The following is an 18,420-nucleotide window of genomic DNA, read 5'->3' on the forward strand; positions in this document are numbered from 1 at the left end:
TAACTGCCCACCTTTTCCATTATGAGTAATGGTGTGTTTGACAAGCCTTCCCTAGCTTCCTAGTGTGACTTGTTTTTATATAATGCTTCATTCTATCTCGAGTTGAACTGGTACCAAAGTTTAAAGGCAAAAGCCCAAGCTCTAAAGAACTCAAGAAACCAGGCTCTACCACGATTGCCAAAATGTCTTTAAAGAGATGAGCAGTGGTGAATGGGAGGAGTCTTAATCAGTGTGGTTATGCTGGGAAGGACAAATAAAGACATTCACTATTGGTATTTCAAGGTCTGACCAAAAGTACGAGGTTTTATAGGAAAGGAGATTTTAATGGCAAGGTTTATAGCTTTGCATAGCTGTGAAGTATGCATACCTTGCAGCATAAGTGATCCTAGTCAAGTCGTAGTCTTGGTGACCATTACCTGAGGACTGTTTCTTCCGGGTTGTTCCAGAGGAGACTTCATGGCTTTGTGGCTTGTCTGCTTCTGTTTAGGGGCACTACCTCATCATTGGATATTCTACAAGGCTCTGCTTTTCATAGAATCTAAAGGGCCTGTAGGTTTAGGACAGTAACTAGAGATTTCTAGGTGTTGCTCCATAGAACAAGACTGCAAAAATTGACAATCTGTAACCTCAATCCTGAAGGGAGATGACATAAATTAATTTAGGGATTATAAACCTTGGATTCCCAGTTTTTAGACATATGTACCTGTAATTTACATGATCACATAGAGAAGTGAACAACCCTCTGACTCAAAGTTTGAAGATAATGAAAGAGATAGATAAAATGGAGACAAAGATTGCAAGTTTGTCCTGCCTTTAGTTACCCATTGGGCATCCACAAGCCTAGCTTCTAAGGCCCTGTTAAACAGTCTGTTGCTAAATTCCTTAGAAATATAATGAATGTCCACTATTTTGCAAAACTTGTGCTATAAAGATTATATAAAGAATAAGAAAGGGACAAGTTAAAAGTAGAATCCTGATACAATGCTTGCAAATGAAATATAATACAAAGTAATAATAGCAATAATGAAAGCCAAACATGCAAATTTGATATTTCCAGAAACCACATCTTACAAACTGGAAAACATATAACAATATATTGTATTTAACCTCAAGTATCAAAATATTATTATTTAAACATATAATCATTATAAAACATTATTAATGTAAAATTTCTTTTCTTCACCCTTAATATTCCACAATGGGTTTATATTTTATTAAATCTGGTAACTTTTATGGAAAAAAATATATTGCATTTAGATTTTATGAACTTCACTGTCGAAAAATTAATTTTACATATATGAACTGTTCAGCTATACTTAATATTTTCCAATAATTAAAGAACCGACATTCTAAGGCCAAAAGTGGTGTCAAATTATTTCGAGACAATGCTGATCCACAGAGTAATGGCATTTAGGATGTGGAGATGGTTATGAAAATTGAGAAAGGTGGGGGAATAAATGTAATCAAATGAATGTTGGACTGATCTCTTGTATCGCATTTATAAATACACACTGTTGGGATTATGATAGCAACAGAAGGTAGGTCAAGATTGCAAACTACCATGTGAACAGATTAAACAAGCACTTAGGAAGAAATAAATGATAGGCCCAGATTCATGATGGAATTGACCAATAAGTTTTATTTTCCCCACTCCAAAGACCATTTTACCTGCATTATTCTGCATTTTAAGTGAAAGTGTACATGTTTTTCTCCAAGAGACTCATTTATTTCAGATATGCATGAATCACAGTACAATGTAAAATTTCGGAAATTTTCCCCAAAAAAACTGAAATAGTTTAAACTTGCAAGATAAACAGCAGCCTGTTCCACGTACGATGCTGTACCCCTGTGATTAATCTCTCTAGAGGCTGAGGCAGGAGAATCACCGCGACTTCCAGGTCAGTCTGAACTACACAGTGAGTTCAAGTCCAACAAGGCCATACCCTGGCTTCCAGAAGAGAGGGAGAGGAGAGGGTGAACGAGGGAGAGAGAGAAAGAGAGAGAGACACACAGAGAAAGACAGAGAAAGACACGTATCCTGACAGGTGGACTTGTTTCATCCTCGTAAATAGACAAAAAAATTTTAGCGCTCTAAAAGCGATGAGTGAAGAAATGAACCAAGACAAACAATGTAGTCCTTGACGCTTTCCCTTTCCTCCCTAAGGGCTGTCAGCGACCACCTCCGGTTGAGGCAGGCTGTGCTGTTACCTCAGGCTCCTCCCCTCTCGTCCACTCCGAGCAGGAGAAAAGTGTGCGAAAGGGCAGGAAGCACAGTTTCCGCCCCTGCGCTTGAAGTTTTTAAACAGGTCCGCAAGCCTATTATAAAAGTTTTGTCCTAGGACACTTAAAAGTAGTGTTGTTTGTTTGGTAGTTGCAATGTTCGATGTGTTTGGCCGGGACAAGGGCGGCAAAGTCCTTGACAAAGGCCGCGCCAAGCGCCACCCCAAGGTGCTGCGCGGCAATATCCAGGGCATCACCAAGCCCGCCATCAGCCGCCTGGCCCGCCGCAGCGGCGTCAAGCGCATCTCTGGCCTCATCTGCGAAGAGACCCGTGGGGTGCTGAAGGTCTTCCGGGATGGAGACCATGATCCGTGACATCGTCATCTATGCAGAGCACGCCAAGCGCGAAACGGTCACGGCCATGGACGTGGTCTACACGCTCAAGCGCAGGGACGCACGCTCTATGGCTTCGGCGGCTGAGGCTTCCGGGATTCGATTGGATCTCATGTATCAAAGATTCGTTTCAGGGCCACCAATCTACTCTGAAAAGAGCTGATGAACTTCTCTGGTCCATTCCATAACTGCAACAGTGGCAACTTTTGTAACATTTGTGGGGTTTCTCCCCCAATATTCGTAAACTTAATTGAAGAGTCATGTTTTAACGTGACTGTCTATAGTTAGCGGCCACTTAAAACGTAAGGCTTGAATATGTTCAAGTGGTGTCTACTGTAGCCCCAGAAAGGGAAATTTGGGTTGGAAAAATTTTTCTACTGGGTACATTGGCCTGGGGAAGGGGACTACGGATTACGTTGCCAAAGAAACGATTGACCAAATTTAACATTGATGTAGTTCACCTTACTGACTAAACATTTCGGTAGTTTAACTCATATAACTATGAAGGTGCTTAACCAGAACTGTAGTCACATTTCTTATCTTCCCTGATGTGTTAGCCCTACCCTTACCTGTAGCACAGATTCCTGCGTGCAAGCTAAATGAGCCTATCCTGGGGGGGAAATGTGGTACCTATGATCTTGCTGAGACAAAATACCTGACATCCATACTTAAGGAGGAAAAGTTTATGTGGCCCAGTTTGTAAAGGTCTGTTTATAGTTGGCTGGCTACCAGCAGGGTGGCCCACCAAAGCGGCATCTCAGAAGACTTGCTGTTGGAAAAGGCAACAGAAGCGGCCCTCTGTCCCTTATGTTGTATCCAGACTACTTGCCTTTAGGGAAGGGTAGCACTACACCCTAAATCCTAGCATCACAGCACAAATCAATCCCAACATCACATCCTTAATCCCAGCATCACACACTAGATCCAGGCACCACTGAAAAGCTCCTCCTATGCCCACATGAGGCTTTGGGGAGACATCTAGATCCAAATCAGAACATGCAGTAACATTAATAAACCTGGTTGCAAGACATCTTTTTAATTTTCCTGAAAGTACTGACAAAAGTAATTTCAACACATGTGCACACAGCTGGGTTCACCCTGCAGGCTTCAGACACTGGAACAGAAATTTGATAAATTGCTTCTCATTTAGAGTCCAGCAAAGGTGATAGGATGTAAATGTGTATCTATGATTAGATCATCTCTCATTGTAATATCCATTTCACTGGACTCTCAAATGCTGGCTTTGATGCATCAAGATGAACTGCTGGGAGGCTCAAATGAATAAACTCAGAACCCTCTGGAAACTAACAAAGGAGCCTCCAGCTGGCAAACCACAAGAAAACAAACCTTCAGTCCTACAAACAAATTTACACCCTGCCTTAGTGAAGTTGTAATCTAACCATTCCCCATTCAAAGGTCCAAGAGATTTCAGCTGTGGCCAACAGTACAAGGATCTGGCTAAGCCACACGCTGTCCCACTGCAAATTCAAGACTGATGGAATTGTCTCGGTGAGAGTGACCGCTAGGTGATCTGTGGGTGCATTCTGTGGGAGTTGCTGGGAAGTCCCAGGGACAACAGATTAAAGATAATCACCCGGATGTGCGCTCACTATGTCCCATGTGCTCCCCTAAGGAAAGAATGTCTCCCTGAATGTTTATTTAGATGTATGCCTTGCGATAGCTTCACTCCCGGAACAGAATTTATTGTCTTCATTTATGTAATCTCTGTAATCTTTTAACTTCTTTTATGAGTAATGTAGCCTATTCCGCACTGAAAGTACATGACTAGTGACATGTAGCAGCTCACTGTGAAAGATACAAAAAGAACAAATCTTGGTCTTTGCTCTTCAAAGCTGTGACCCTCTGTGCCTCTGTTTTGTGTCTTTCTTTTCTAAATAAGTCCCTTTCCCTTCAGGACACCCATCAAAGATACAACAGGAGAGTTGTTTAAAGCCACTGAATTTGAGGTGCTGTATTATACAATAGATAACTAATACTTCCTTAACGTACTTGAAATCACCAAAAACCCACTTTCTAGCCCAAATAACGGATTTGATGAACTGAAACTGTAATCCTGATCTAAGATATTTAAAAGAATAAGTATATGAATATTGTTTCACAACCCCCTACCCCCACCCCGTGAGAGAACATCCACCCATGGTTTGTCACAAATATTGGTCATGCCTCCATGACTATCCTAAAAGGAACTTGTTAAGTTTGATGTTCACACAAACACAATTTATCCAGCTCAAATCATTTTAAGCAATAAAGATACCAATGATCTATCTTCAAAATATGAACATGTGCAACCAATGGATTCCCATTTGTATCCTTATGCACTCCCAGCAGTAACAGGTCTTTATTTACCCAACCTTACTTCCACCCTACCGCACCCCTTTAGTCAGTGCCTGGTTCATGTACAACAAAACAGAAATAAAAAAAAAAAAAGAACAGGTCAGAACCTGGACAAGCACTATGGAGAGAAGAGTGTATCAAAACTTGTCTCAAAGAAAGGTATTGAAAAGTTTATTTTTAATGAAAATTTGAAGAATTGCCTTGGAAATAATCAACAGGCATAATAGGATTAAACTTTCAAGTCCAAGAACAGGAACTGCCCCAGCCTAATCCATTACCTGCTCTATGAACTGATATGTCACCTTTATAAAATGAGGCATTAAATCTGTAAAACAGATAAAACTACAATGTGGGCACTATATTTGAACCCATAAAAAATTAAGTTAAAGTATTACACTACTTTAAAGGCCACATGTGGCCACTATAGAATCATATTAAAATCTAAATATGGGACAAGTTTGAGAAAATTCATATATGTAGAACATCAACTGAAGCTTATAATATCTAAACATAAGCAAAAAATTAGCAATAGTAGAAAATTTGTTGCAATACTTTTCCTACTGCATACAATTGTGTTAAAATTCCTTGCTTCACTGAAAACTTGAAGTTAAATCACACACTGTCAATATGTTTCATATACACCCTATTTACAACAGATAAGGTGCAGAAACAAGATAAAACATCTTTATAAAACACATTTGGAAAATATCTTGTTGTGAGAATGCAATAGGCAAAAGTCGGTGGCTCTCATAAGAGCCCTCTGAGCAGTAAGATCAAGAAAAATGTTTATTTGGAGACTGTGACCTTGTTGACAATTTTGAAGATCTCAGACATGGGGTATGTGGCCACCTACCCCAGAGGTAGATAGAACCTGGATCTCTCTGGACAAGATGGTCCACTGTTCCTTGTAATGTGCCAGGAGAGGTGCATCACCCACAGTAAGCCTGAAGATTTTGACAATCACCTGCTTTGGCACCTCATGCACCTACCCAGAATAGCTCTACTTGCTGCAGCATTTCTTTTGGCCATCTTTCCTCACCACCATAGTCAAAGTCATTTTAGTAACCATTGCTATTGGTAGAACAGAAAAACATGGAGACTTCCACTGACAATCACAAAGTTCCTGTATATTGTACATATGCACAACCAAGGACTTATAAATCTAAGCTCTGACTAGAGCAAATTAACCAGAAGATTATCAGTATGTAAATAAAGATTTCCAATTCTGCTTTTCTTTTTTATTAGTTGAAAAAGGAACACCACCCGGAGCCCTTTAGGCTCATTTATAATAGTTACAATTTTACTAAGATTCCATCAAACCTCTTTTTACCATTTCTTTTGGATTTTGAAAATAACTAGGAACTGTCACATTTGAACCGAAAAATCAGGAAAAATATTCTCTAATCTGGGAAGGTGCAAATCCCAACAGAAGCTCAGTCAGTCAGAAATTGTTCAGAACACCCCGGGTGTCTCTGGAAAGAACCATGAGACTCTGCTGCTCTGGGCTCATAAAGAAATGGGAGACTCTTCCCTGCCATCTCTTTCACGGTTGTAAATTGAAATTTTTTCCCGTGTGCTTTTGGCACTATGTAGATTTTTCAAAAAACAAAACAAAACCAGTCAAAGTGGCAAGTTGTCCCTTTGCTTCAAACTAGATGTTAAAGGAACAGGGACACATTCAAATTTTCCTGCATGTATCTGGAATGAAAATCAAATTTCTTTACTTTTGAGAAGAATATTATGCAAGAGTCTGTCTTAGAGAATTAGATATCTACTCAAATAAAATTAAGGCCCATGAAAAGACAGACAACCTCTGTTGGTGGTTTGAGTTTTGTTCACCCTCCCCTCAGGCCCTGCAGTGCTGCTGTGAATCGGAGCCTTGCTCATGCTTATGCAAGCTCTGTATATCAAGTCCCAGACTTTTCAATCAGGAAAGAAAAATGCTAGAAGGAAAACAGCAGTTAAGTAGGAAAAACCAGCAGGTGTTTTTGCCGACTTAAATCGATAAGCACTGTCTCTTTCACACATTCTGCTTTACAACCAAAAAGATGGAAAAGCAAGAATATCAAGTTGTATGATTAATGTACTTATGTTTAACCCTCGAAGGTGGGGAAGCATTATAAAAGAAAGCTGCAGGCTAGAAGTTGATTTTTTAGGGGGCTTTGTAACTGAAATTAATGCATGAGAAACTGCATTAAAAGGATCGACCAGGCTTGAATCACTCTGGGCACTTCCGGAAGTTAGGAACCACCGAGAAATCTTCCCAAATCCAATCAGAGTGACTCAGTTCCTGTATAAATAGAGAAGCCAGCCAGCGTTTCATCCGCCTGCTTTCTGTTTGCTCCATAACTCACACTAAGCAAGCCGCCCGAAAGTCCACCTGCGGCAAGACCCCGCGCAAGCAGCTGGCTACCAGGGCTGCCTGCAAGAGCGCGTGAAGAAGCCGCACCGCTACCGGGCCGGCACCGAGGCGCTGCGCGAGATCCGACGCTACCAGAAATTCACCAAGCTGCTGATCCGCAAGCTGCCGTTCCAGCGCCTGGTGCGCGAGATCGCGCAGGACTTCAAGACTGACCTGCGCTTCCAGAGCTCTGCCGTCATGGCGCTGCACGAGGCGTCTGAGGCCTACCTCGTGGGGCTGTTCGAGGACACGAACCTGTGTGCCATCCACGCCAAGCGGGTCACCATGCCCAAGGACATCCAGCTGGCACTAAGTATCCGCGGGGAGAGGACATAAATTGCTCTTCAAATGCCAACTTAACTGCTTTCTCTGAAAGAAACTGTAGTTCTGCTAGTGAATAATTTAACAAGTGAGGTTTATTTACTCTGTCTTTAAAGGTTGGGGGTAGCTTTGGAAGTAAGCTTTTAACTCCTCAATGGATGAACACGTTTTCCCATTAGCTTTCATAAATTGCCACTCCCAAGCAGCCTTTTAATCTAGTCTCAACTGGTTAATCTTAGTTTTCGATCACCCTGGTTTCACCCATCCCCTTCCCTTTTAGCAGTTTATGGCCAGCCACTTAATGGTGTGTCAACGCTGAAAAGGCTTGGATTTGCAGGAAGCTTGTAGAGTACAAAGACCCAAGGCTCTTGGTCCACAGCAGGGTTTTCTTGTTCACTGGGTGTTATAGTCCAGTTTGTTGCTGGGACCTGCCAGGATTTATACCCCCTTACTAGGACAGAACCCTGGGCCTTTGCTTTGAGCTATATATACATTTTTAAGACAGTCTTAAGTAAATCAGTAAGTTGCCCAGAATGAGCTCCAACCTGTAATCCTACTGCCTCTACTGAACATGTTCTGCCCCAACTTCCTAGGTGCTGGAACTAGAAGCATGCTCCAACATTCCAGGCTTGCCAGCACCCTCTTGTGCCAGGTCTCGCACACATCACTGAGCTCCTGATGGGCCAAGGCTTAGCTTGTTATTAGGTGGATTACGAAGGACACAGATTCTGTTGGCCTGTATTCAGGTTTAATCGGCAAAGACTGAAGGAACAAATAACAGTCTCAGACAAACCTCTGAATGTGAGTTCAACAGAAACGCTGAGCCTTTCCAACTTTTCAACTGACATCCTCAAAAGGAACTTTTAAGCTTTCCTAAATAAGTCCTACTCTCTTGATCAAATCTTATCAAAATACCCCATAGTTATCACTAAGACACAAAAATCCTGAACACCACTGGAACACTCTCTGGCAAGAAATACTCTGTGCTTTTCACTCATACAAAAGCACCATTATGGTGACACCTTATAACATGTCCTTTCCCTGGAAGAAACATTCCTCATCGTTTCTGAACAGATAGCTAAATAAATCAGGAACTGAGTGTCTGGCTCTGGTTTGGAAATGTAGGAGAATGTTTACTATGTGAGAAACTGTTCTTCGAAGACTTTTTGTCTAAACATTTAGCAAATCTATGAGGTATCTTTAATTGTGCTTAAAAGGTTAAAAGTTTTTTAAAATTGTAAAACTCCAAAATAATTGAAATAATATCAAAAAATTTTATTATGAAATGCTGTTTCCCAACAAGTATCACTAAGGAAAGAAGTTAATTGGGTAGTAAAGTTAATAATGAATGTGTCTCAAAGTGATACAAAAGGCAAGTTAACCATAGTGATGGGGGAGGCAGACAATAAGACTTGGGTATTGTGAACTGGAGAACTAAATCCATCTGGAAAAAAGCTTAATGGTGAATAAAATAACTAGTCATAAGTGTTTGTTATACAGTGATTCCCTATCATGTCAAATGAAAGAATTCCATAGTTGAATGCATTTTCCTGCATACTTGTGAGCACAGTCCTATTTCCAGATTCTAGCACTGCACCTTTGTAACCTATGGTTCTGTCTGACAGCTGTTGGACTTTAAGACTTGAAGTAGTGAAGACAGAAATCACCTTAAGTCATGAAATCCATCAGAACATCCAGCATGGCCCTGTGCTTAACACAAACACAAAGGGAAGCTTTAATCAAACTGACATTTAAAATTAAAGGGCTTTGTTTTTTGTTTTTGTTTCTGTTTTTTGGTACCAGGAATCGAACTCAGGACCTTGCACTTGCCAGTTAGGCGCACCACCACTGAGCTGCATCCCCAGCCCCAAAGTAAAAGATTAATGAACACACAGAAGTTATCATTCAGTGCAGTCCTGTTAATAGAAATGAAAGATGGAGTTTATATAATTTTAATATGTAGTTTTCCTATCCTAAATAAAAATTATCAACATTTATTAACTGGCTGCAATGGGCCAGAAGTCCTTTATGATGCCACTAAAAATAAAAATTATTACTTACTATGTATTTATCAAAGACATAATTGTCATTCTACCAGTATAAAACTGACAAGAAAGCTTCAGAAATGTGGTAGAGCCAATAATTTTCACATTAAGCTTGAAATTTTACCAAACAACATCAGCATAACTATGATCAGCTACCCCTGATAGCTTTAGCATTTGAGGTGCCTGTTATGACTTGTATCTAGATGTTCCCCCCAAAGCCTCATGAAGACATAGGTGGGGCTTTTTTTGAGGTGGCTGGACCTAGGGTGGGTGATGATGGGATCAGGCATGCGATGCTAGGATTAAGGGTGTGAGTGCTACCCATCCTAAGGGTGGATAGCCTGGATTAGATATAAGGGACAGAAAAGTGATTATCACAGATTGCTTCTCACTCACTTGCTGCTTGCTGCCTTCTGCCTGCCTGCTCTGTGATGGCCCTTTTTTCCATGCCACCCTGCTTTAGAGCCAGCCAAATATGAACTAAAACCTCTACCAACTGTGAGCTAAATAAACCTTTCCTCTTATAGCTTTACGGTTCAGTATTTTATCTGAATAATGAGAAAAGTAACTAAGACAGTGTCTCAGGAAAGTTGACATAGTTTTATTGGTAGAATTTTTAAATCTTTTCATACTGAAAAAATCTCTGGGGGCCAGGGAGTAGGTGTTACTGGGCATTGAAGCCAAGGCCTTCACACTAAGCTACATCCCCAGACTTTTCTTTTGTTTTTTCAGCTAAAACACTAGGTTGCCCATGCTGGCCTTAAATTGCCACCCTCTTGCCTCCCAGAGTTCTGGGATTACAGGCCCATGCCACTCCAACCAGCTCTGTTGGTAAATTGTATTGCACTGCAGTTGTAGAAAATGCTACAGAAATGTCATCGATTCACATATATAAAAGTATAACATTAACACAGATAAGGCTTGGCCTTTGCCTGGCATTCAATTAATAATGTGTGTGCTTGTGTTATTAGGGATTTAATCCAGGTCCTTCACACTAGCCATAGCCCTACCTCTTTTACTTTTTACTTTGAGACAAGGTCTCTCAACTCTCTAAATTGCTCAGGTTGGGCTCAAACTTTTGACCAATTAATAATCTTGACGAGTTAACCACATATGCACAAACACACACACAAGAATTTTATGCTTTTAATTTTAAATGTCTTGTGTCATGACAACACCTATAATCCCAACACTTAGGAGGCTGAGACAATATAGTCATTGCAAGTTCAGGGCCAGCCTGGCCAACAGAGTGAGACCCTGGATCAAAAAACAAATAACAACAAAATAATGAATGAATAATATGAATTGTGATTTTATTCAGAGAACACAATTTTCTTTTAGACACAATCTTGCTGTGTATTTCAGGCTGGCCTTTAACTCACTGTGAAGCTCAAGCTGGCCTCAAATGTACTTGATCCTCCTGCCTCAGCCTCTCCACCTACGGGATTACAAGCATGCACCACCAAACCCAGTCAGATATCACAAATCTGATTCATTTATTTCACATGTACCTGTTGGTAGATTATTCTCTGTAATCACGTCAGGCTTACAGGACTACTTGCAAACACCTTTGGATTTAGAAAATGAGGCCCTAAAGTGACACATCCTCAGAGTTTCTTTCTGACCTTTTACTCTTTCCTTGTCTCAGGTCCCTGTTATCCCCCCAAGGCATGACAGAAACTAGAATTTCACCCCCTCCTCCCAATCCAGGTACTAGAAGACAGAGCCAGAGCTGCTTTTCTCCAACCAAGCCATAAAGCCTAGAAACAGTGCTGTAATCTTCCAGCAAACTTTCTTCATCTTGGAGTGGGCCATAAAGAAACTTTCTGACCTACCTTGCTTGAGAGTAGATCATAAGCTTCTCATTCCAGGAGTCCTGCCCCTCCCCTAAAGAGGTGATTGCTGCACACAAAGGCTGAGAAAAATCTGGGCAGACCTTGTGGTTTCCCCCATGCATTTAAATATCATTCCATTACATCCATTTTGCCCGATACTATTTCTAAATGGCTGCCCGTGCTCCCTAAGCATAAAAATGTGTATTTTACCTTTGGTTCTGATCTTGTCTCCAAAACCACTATGTCAAATAAAACTATAATCAGATAAAGGTATTATCCTTTTCTTTTTAACTTGTCCTCTTACTTTTCTTGTTGCTTGGACAAAACAACAAGTTAAAGGAGGAAAAGTTTATTTCAACTCACAATTTGAAGAGACTTTAGTCCACAGTCAGCTGGTTCCAAAGCAGGGCAGCATGGCAGACAGGGATCACAGGAGAGAAGCTGTCCATGGTGTGGCGAGCAGCAGCAGAAGTGAACTTGCCTTTCCCTTTTCTCCCCAACAGGCTATAAACCTCTTGGGTGGTGCCTCCCACACCCAGGGTTGGCTTCTGTCTTCAGTAAATCCATTCTGGCACACCCAGAACTAGGATAATTCCAACCAGTAAACTAATTTATGACCACAGACCCTTAATTCCAATATCAAACACCCTAGGTTGAGCCACTTCCAGAAAGCCCCTCCTATGAGGGCATGAGGCTTTGAGAGGACATGTAGATACAGTGGACCCTTTATTTACGAACTCAATTTGTTCATCAGAGGTGGTTGTAGCTCAAATTGGTCAACTGAAGGCTCAGGCTCCTTTACCCAGCCTTCAAAGTCTCTCGCCTGTATAAAGGCAGATCTCAGCAGCCTTAGAGAAAGATTGGCTGAGGATTTCTCAATGAATCCCACACAAGAAAAGGATGTTGCAATGTTCCTTCCAAAACTCTTTGAGTTAAATCTGTATCTGAGACCATCTGGAAGCACAAGTGGCCAGCGTTCAGGTCATAAATCAAGACATTGGTCATAAGTTAAAACTGAAATTCCGATCATAAGCCAAGTTGTTTGTGTGTCAGGGCCAGTCATAACTTGAGGGTGCACTATACAAGTTGTAACACCTGTCCTTTGTTGTTTGGGTTTTGGCCCATGACCCTTTACGATGGACAAAGAACGCATTCACACCTTTTTTCTTCTCCTGCAGAATATAAAATCTAAATAACAGAAATGTAATCTGTAAATGACCAATAACTGTATGTTACGAAAATCGGTAAATTTATACTTCATAATTTCTCCACATTCTCCCTACTGCATCTGCCCACAGTAATTATTGATATTTCATATTTTGAGAGGTTTTTTTACTGCAAAGTCAGAAATATTTTTGAGTTTTGTAGTAGCCCCAAAACTTTGGAATGGCATACTTTACAAGTTCAGAAAGATAGTCTGCAAATCAGGCCTTGGGAAACAGCAGAGAACTCTGTTACCACTGTCTTCTTATATAGGAAAACACAAACTAATTGAATGTGATTAGTATCTGGCAATAATGTATTTCAGTAAAGAGGATTTTGAAAATTCAATTAAACATATACACACCCAGAGTAGAGAAAAACAAGACAAAGATTAATTCCCTAGTTATTAGAAATCCATGCGTTAAGTTTGTTCTGCTGGGAATAACTATACCCCATTTCACAAAAGGACATTACTAGACTTTGAGGGGAGAAGAGTGCAAGGAGAAGGAGTCTAGCTATTTCGCCTCAACTGGCCTGGAAACTGAGATCCTCCTGACTCAGCCTCCCAAGTAGCTAGAATTACAGGTACATTATACTATGCCCAGCTAATAACTAGATATTTAAATTAGAGGAATTTGTTCAAGGAGATGAAATTTGAGATGGAACTCTAAGCAGCAAAAGGATTATCACAGAAGAAAACAGAGGGAATTGCTGGTAAGAAGTTGTGAGTGTGAAATAATAATAGAAACGAAGATTAATTTGTGTTGTTATTAGCGCCTGTGAATGTGAGCAAAAAGATATAATCATGAAAAGATGCCACAATTTTTCACTTGACTGAAAAGCAATGCGGAGTCAGTGACCATTTTTATCAGTATATTTTGGTTTTGGTTTTGCACAATGACTAGAATGTAGTAGTTGGAGCTCTTAGAGAAACTAGAACTAGGAAACTGATCAGGAAGCAATAAAATCATCCCAGCTGTGAGATGAAGAGCATGTGTGGAGAAAATATAGGATATATTGAGAATTCTTTAAAAGTTAACCTGAAGCCTGACGTGGTGTTGCATGCCTGTAATCCCTGCACTCAGAAGGCTGGGGGTCAAGGTCAGCCTGGCCTACAGAGTGAGTTCAAGGCCAGCCTGAGCTACACAGTAAGGCCTTGCCTGAAAAACTGCAACAGAAAAAATTATAAGAAGCAGTAGTGGTTCAAAAAACTTGAAATCCTGCTTAACGGAGCTGTGTCCAAAAAAGAAACCTGAGTTATTAACTGTGAGTGACAGAAAAATTAAGACCTCCACACATTAACATTAACTCAGCCTCCACCAGTTGAACAAAGTCAGGCAATTACTACATCAAAGGAACAAAGTAGTGCCTGCAAGTTACTTCTATGTCAGACCCATGCCCTATACAAAAGTGTTCTCCAGCAGCAGAGAGAATATGAAAATGTCCTTCACATCTTCCATGTTGTCTTCAGTCTTTACTCATCCATCCTCTGGCAGTCACTGTAACCCAATTTATCTGCTGAAAAATCATAAGAAATGGACGAAAAAATGTTTAAAGTTCTCTTTCCCTTGAAAATAAGTACTTGTTCAAAGCAGAGGAACGTCAATGTGAATTGACATAAGTCAGAGTAAGGCTCTGGAAGGTTGTGGACTTCATTGCTTCCTTTGCATTCCTTGCAGCTTGGGAAATGAATGGCTCACAATGAGCTAAAAATCAAATAGGGACATGTCTTCTTGTTCGATAAGCCTAAAAAGTAACTGAATTCCAACACTTTTCCTTAAGAGACAGGTGTAGTATGAGAAAAAGCAAAGAATCGAGAAGCTCATGTTACAGACTCCTAGTCTATTTCATATACTGACAACAAATGCTCATTTCTGGTCATGAGGTCTTTCTAAGCCCAGCATTTTCTCAACTTTAAAATAATCACTTCAAGGAGGGGGATTTAGCTCCGTGGCACCGTGCCTGCCTCACAAGTTCAAGGTCCTATGTTCGATCCCCAGTACCAAAAAAATAAAGAAAAAAATTAAATAATCATTTTATTCACACCTAATATCAGTGCTTTGTAGTGAGACCCAAATAAGACAGTTATAGTAAGGCTTTAAAAGCCCTAAAGTAGAGCTCTGATGGTCACTGTGATTGTGCTTACTGACTGAGATGTCCCACCCTCAGTAAGAGCCTAACTCTCATTCCGGAACCGAAGACCTCCCTGATTTCTTCCTCTTTCCTGCTGGATGACTCAAATATATTATTTAAAATATATTTTCCATTTGCCATTTGCCATTCTCTGATGATTCCCATATCCTTCCCAACCAAGCCACTGGCATAAAAGAAAGGTTTCCTGGCTTTCACTAGAAAGAAAAAATTGAGATGCAGCACTGGTTCAAAAAACTTAAAATGCTGCTTAACAGAGCTAGGAAGACAGTCCTGGCCACAGCCCTCTCCCTTTTTAAAAAAAAAAAAAAAAAAAAAAATAGAAAAGTTTAAGTAAGATGTAAAATTTAATAAAGCATTACAGAATAAGTAAACAAAAGAGAAAACAAATGCAGTGAACAGGTATTTCAATCAGGAGGGATTTTCAGGATTCTGGGGCTCAAGATTTCAGGGCATGTATTGGAAGTCCAGTATATAGTCTGTGCAAACACCCACAGACCTTCTCAAAACAGTGGCTTTTAAGGACAGGGGGAAAATGAAAGTTATCAAAGAAATTTCATGTACAGCAATATATTTGCTTCTTTAGTAATAGAAACGTGTCAGTTCGAAAGACTTACCGATTGCAAACTTCATTTGAAGAAACTCCTGAATAACTACTGATCACAAAACATGTGCCATCACACTACTGATGAAAACGCCATAGATACTTTGAAATCCAATGTTATTAGTCACCTCTAAAGATAACTGAAGGAACTGACAATCTGCACTTAAAGACTGTGTAAAAATATGTAAATTTTTCCCACTGAGCCCTATAGGTATCTGTAGAATTATGTGGTCAGGATTTGTGAGTAAATCTGCTTTGCAAAAATAAAACTAAGTTTTTAAAAAATTAATCAAGATCAAACAGAATGGTAGTCCGTCCCAGTCAACTCCTCTTCCCATAGCCCATTTTCTTTGCCCTGGTAATTCCAATGTAATTACCTTGCTTGCAAAGCATGCCACCTTCTAAGGTTTCCCCTTGTCTACTTACCAAACAGAAACGGGGCAAGAGCTAACCACGGATCCCAGGGTGCCCTAAACAGTTTGTGAGGAAGAAAAATGGCAAAGAAAATATTAGATGGAAAAGTTACAGAAATGCTCTATAAATTTCTTGCCATACGTTAACATCGGGGTGGTAGCAATAATTATCCAGATTATAGCAGCGTACCTACTATTCAAACAATCTAAAAAAAAAAAAAAAAAACCCACGACTTTCAGTAAGAAAAAAAAAAAATCCAAGCCTCTCAGGTTTCCCAGTACACATACGTACCAAGACAAGCGGCAGGGGTTTCAGCTTCTCTGGCCACTTCCTGGTACGCGCGTACAATGTTAATGCTTCAATCTTACTGATCTAACATTTTCTTAGGGGAAACCTTACCAATGCAACAAAAATCCAGATATAGTTTGAACATCCGGATTGGCTACCTCCACAGCCAATGCAGACCAATGAGAAAATAGCTTGGACAACAGTCGGAGGCTACCATCCCTCCCTCTGATTGGCTCAGTTGTGCTCAAAATGCCGACGCGCGTAAAACAAAATCTCTTCCCAGGCTGTTATTCCTAAGTATCCCACTGCCCACCGTCGTGAAGAGTCTCTTCCAAAGGGTAATCACGACCAATAGGTCCGACTCACGGCGCAGAGCCGAGCTACGCAGAACACTGATGCAAACGCGCACCATACCGCACCCACGACCTCCTAACCCATGGCGCTGCACAAAGGGGAACACGTAGCCATTTCTCAGAGGGTCTAACACAATTCGGAACTAGCCACCCCACAGAAAACCTTAAAGACCAAAACAAGGGCGACCTAGCTGACAAATCCGCACAGTAAGAATAGCTTAACTATGCGGACTCACACCATCTGAATTAGGGAACGACCAGCCAAGTACCCAAGGCATGTTTCCCCGAAAAATGTTACCTAAGTGTTCAGCTCTTTTGAACGATAAACTTAGGTGGCTCTGAAAAGAGCCGTTGAGATTTTTTAAGCAAGATCGGTTGGCATCTTCACTTCTTCTTAGGAGCAGCTTTCTTGGCCTTCGTAACCTTAGGCTTAGACGCTTTCGGTTTGGCAGCCTTTGGTTTAGAGGCTTTGGCCTTAGCTGGGCTCTTGGCAGCCTTCTTGGACTTGGCCGCTTTCACCTTCTTGGGACTCTTGGCCACCTTCTTGGTGCCAGCAGCCGCAGCGGGCTTCTTCGCCTTCTTGGGGGTCTTCTTGGCGCTCTTCTTGGGGGCAGCCGAGCCCGCAGCCTTCTTGGGCTTCTTCGCGGCCCCCACGGGTTTCTTGGGCTTGGCCGCGCCCGCCTTCTTAGCCTTGGGCTTGGCCTCCCCAGAAGCCGCCTTCTTGTTGAGCTTGAAGGAGCCGGAAGCGCCAGTGCCCTTGGTCTGCACCAGGGTGCCTTTGCTCACCAGACTCTTGAGCCCCAACTTGATGCGGCTATTGTTCTTCTCCACGTCGTAGCCGGCGGCCGCTAGCGCCTTCTTGAGCGCGGCCAGCGACACCCCACTGCGCTCCTTGGAAGCGGCCACAGCCTTGGTGATCAGCTCGGACACCGGGGGCCCGGTCGTCTTGCGCTTCGCAGCACCCGTCTTCTTCGCCTTCTTCTTCACAGGTGCTTTCTCCGCAGGTGCAGGAGCAGCAGGAGCAACTGGAGCAGTTTCCGACATGTTTCTACCTCACCAAGACAGAGAAAACTAAATTCAAACTGTCAGAACGGCGTGTCTCTGGTACTGAAGGCTAGGGGTTTATATAGAGAGACGCTGCGTGGTGATTGGTTCCCTGCTCAGTGCGCCGCGCGGCTGGAGAAGAGATCCTCCGCTTTTCCCTGAGGCTGTGTTTGTTGCGCCTTAAAAAAGAGTAAAAATAAAAGAAATCTGGTCACGAAATAATTAGGGATTTGGGGGAACCGGATCCGAGAGGCCTCAGGCTTCATCCATGCCTTGTTTTCTACATCTAGTTTCAAAACCGGCTCCCTGAAGCTTCCCTGATTCCCCCAACTCTCTTCCAAACTTGGGTCAAAACGAGACAACTTTCAGGTTTTCCTTAAAAATACTACTTCTCTCTGATTCGTTTGCAAACCTTTCTTTCCAGGCATTGTTCTGCGCATCCTTATCGTCTCAAGAGTACAAAAATAAACTCATTTATACTGAAATATATAGGGAAAATCAGGTTTTTCGCGGAAGCAATAGCACAAGCTCTCCTGTGTGCTGTTTGCTCTAAACTGTAGGAATTGGCACTGGAATGCAAAGTTCTACTTACACGTGGGATGATTATTAAGGAAAATATGGATTTTTTGAAAAAGTATTTGTGTTACCAGTGTGCAAGGTGGGGTTGATCCCAATTCTAGTGACTGTAATATTTTTTAAAAGATAAGGGTGTGGCGGTTCCATTCTGCTTCTGAATACACTTTTCTGACCTAGAATGGGCATTAGAGATGAATAATCTGAGCTATTAAGAAAA

At 41.4% G+C, this 18,420-nt stretch overlaps 1 protein-coding gene and 2 pseudogenes across 5 annotated transcripts; 2 read left to right on the top strand and 1 right to left on the bottom strand.

Moving 5' to 3' along the window:
• Positions 1–1,612: 1,612 nt before the first annotated feature.
• On the bottom strand, positions 1,613–17,690 carry LOC101702177 (histone H1.3). Of its 5 annotated transcripts, none has more exons than XM_021260496.2 (3): positions 16,234–17,690; positions 15,955–15,998; positions 1,613–12,758 (listed from the first exon to the last, which is right to left on the bottom strand). In XM_021260496.2, exon 1 carries the CDS (start codon positions 17,625–17,627, stop codon positions 16,968–16,970), a length of 660 nt encoding a protein of 219 aa, XP_021116155.1. In that variant the 5' UTR covers positions 17,628–17,690; the 3' UTR covers positions 1,613–12,758; positions 15,955–15,998; positions 16,234–16,967. The 5 variants fall into 5 exon arrangements, with proteins under 5 accessions (XP_021116155.1, XP_021116154.1, XP_004847601.1 ...); XM_021260495.2 differs by having other exon boundaries at positions 1,613–14,291; XM_004847544.3 differs by having other exon boundaries at positions 1,613–15,998.
• On the top strand, positions 2,377–2,700 carry LOC147826246 (uncharacterized; annotated as a pseudogene).
• On the top strand, positions 5,801–7,705 carry LOC147826247 (histone H3-like; annotated as a pseudogene).
• Positions 17,691–18,420: the final 730 nt, after the last annotated feature.

This window comes from Heterocephalus glaber, unplaced genomic scaffold (genome assembly GCF_053883595.1).
Source record: "Heterocephalus glaber isolate CG9 unplaced genomic scaffold, H.glaber_assembly_v1.0 deba00001472, whole genome shotgun sequence".
Lineage (NCBI taxonomy): Eukaryota > Metazoa > Chordata > Mammalia > Rodentia > Bathyergidae > Heterocephalus > Heterocephalus glaber.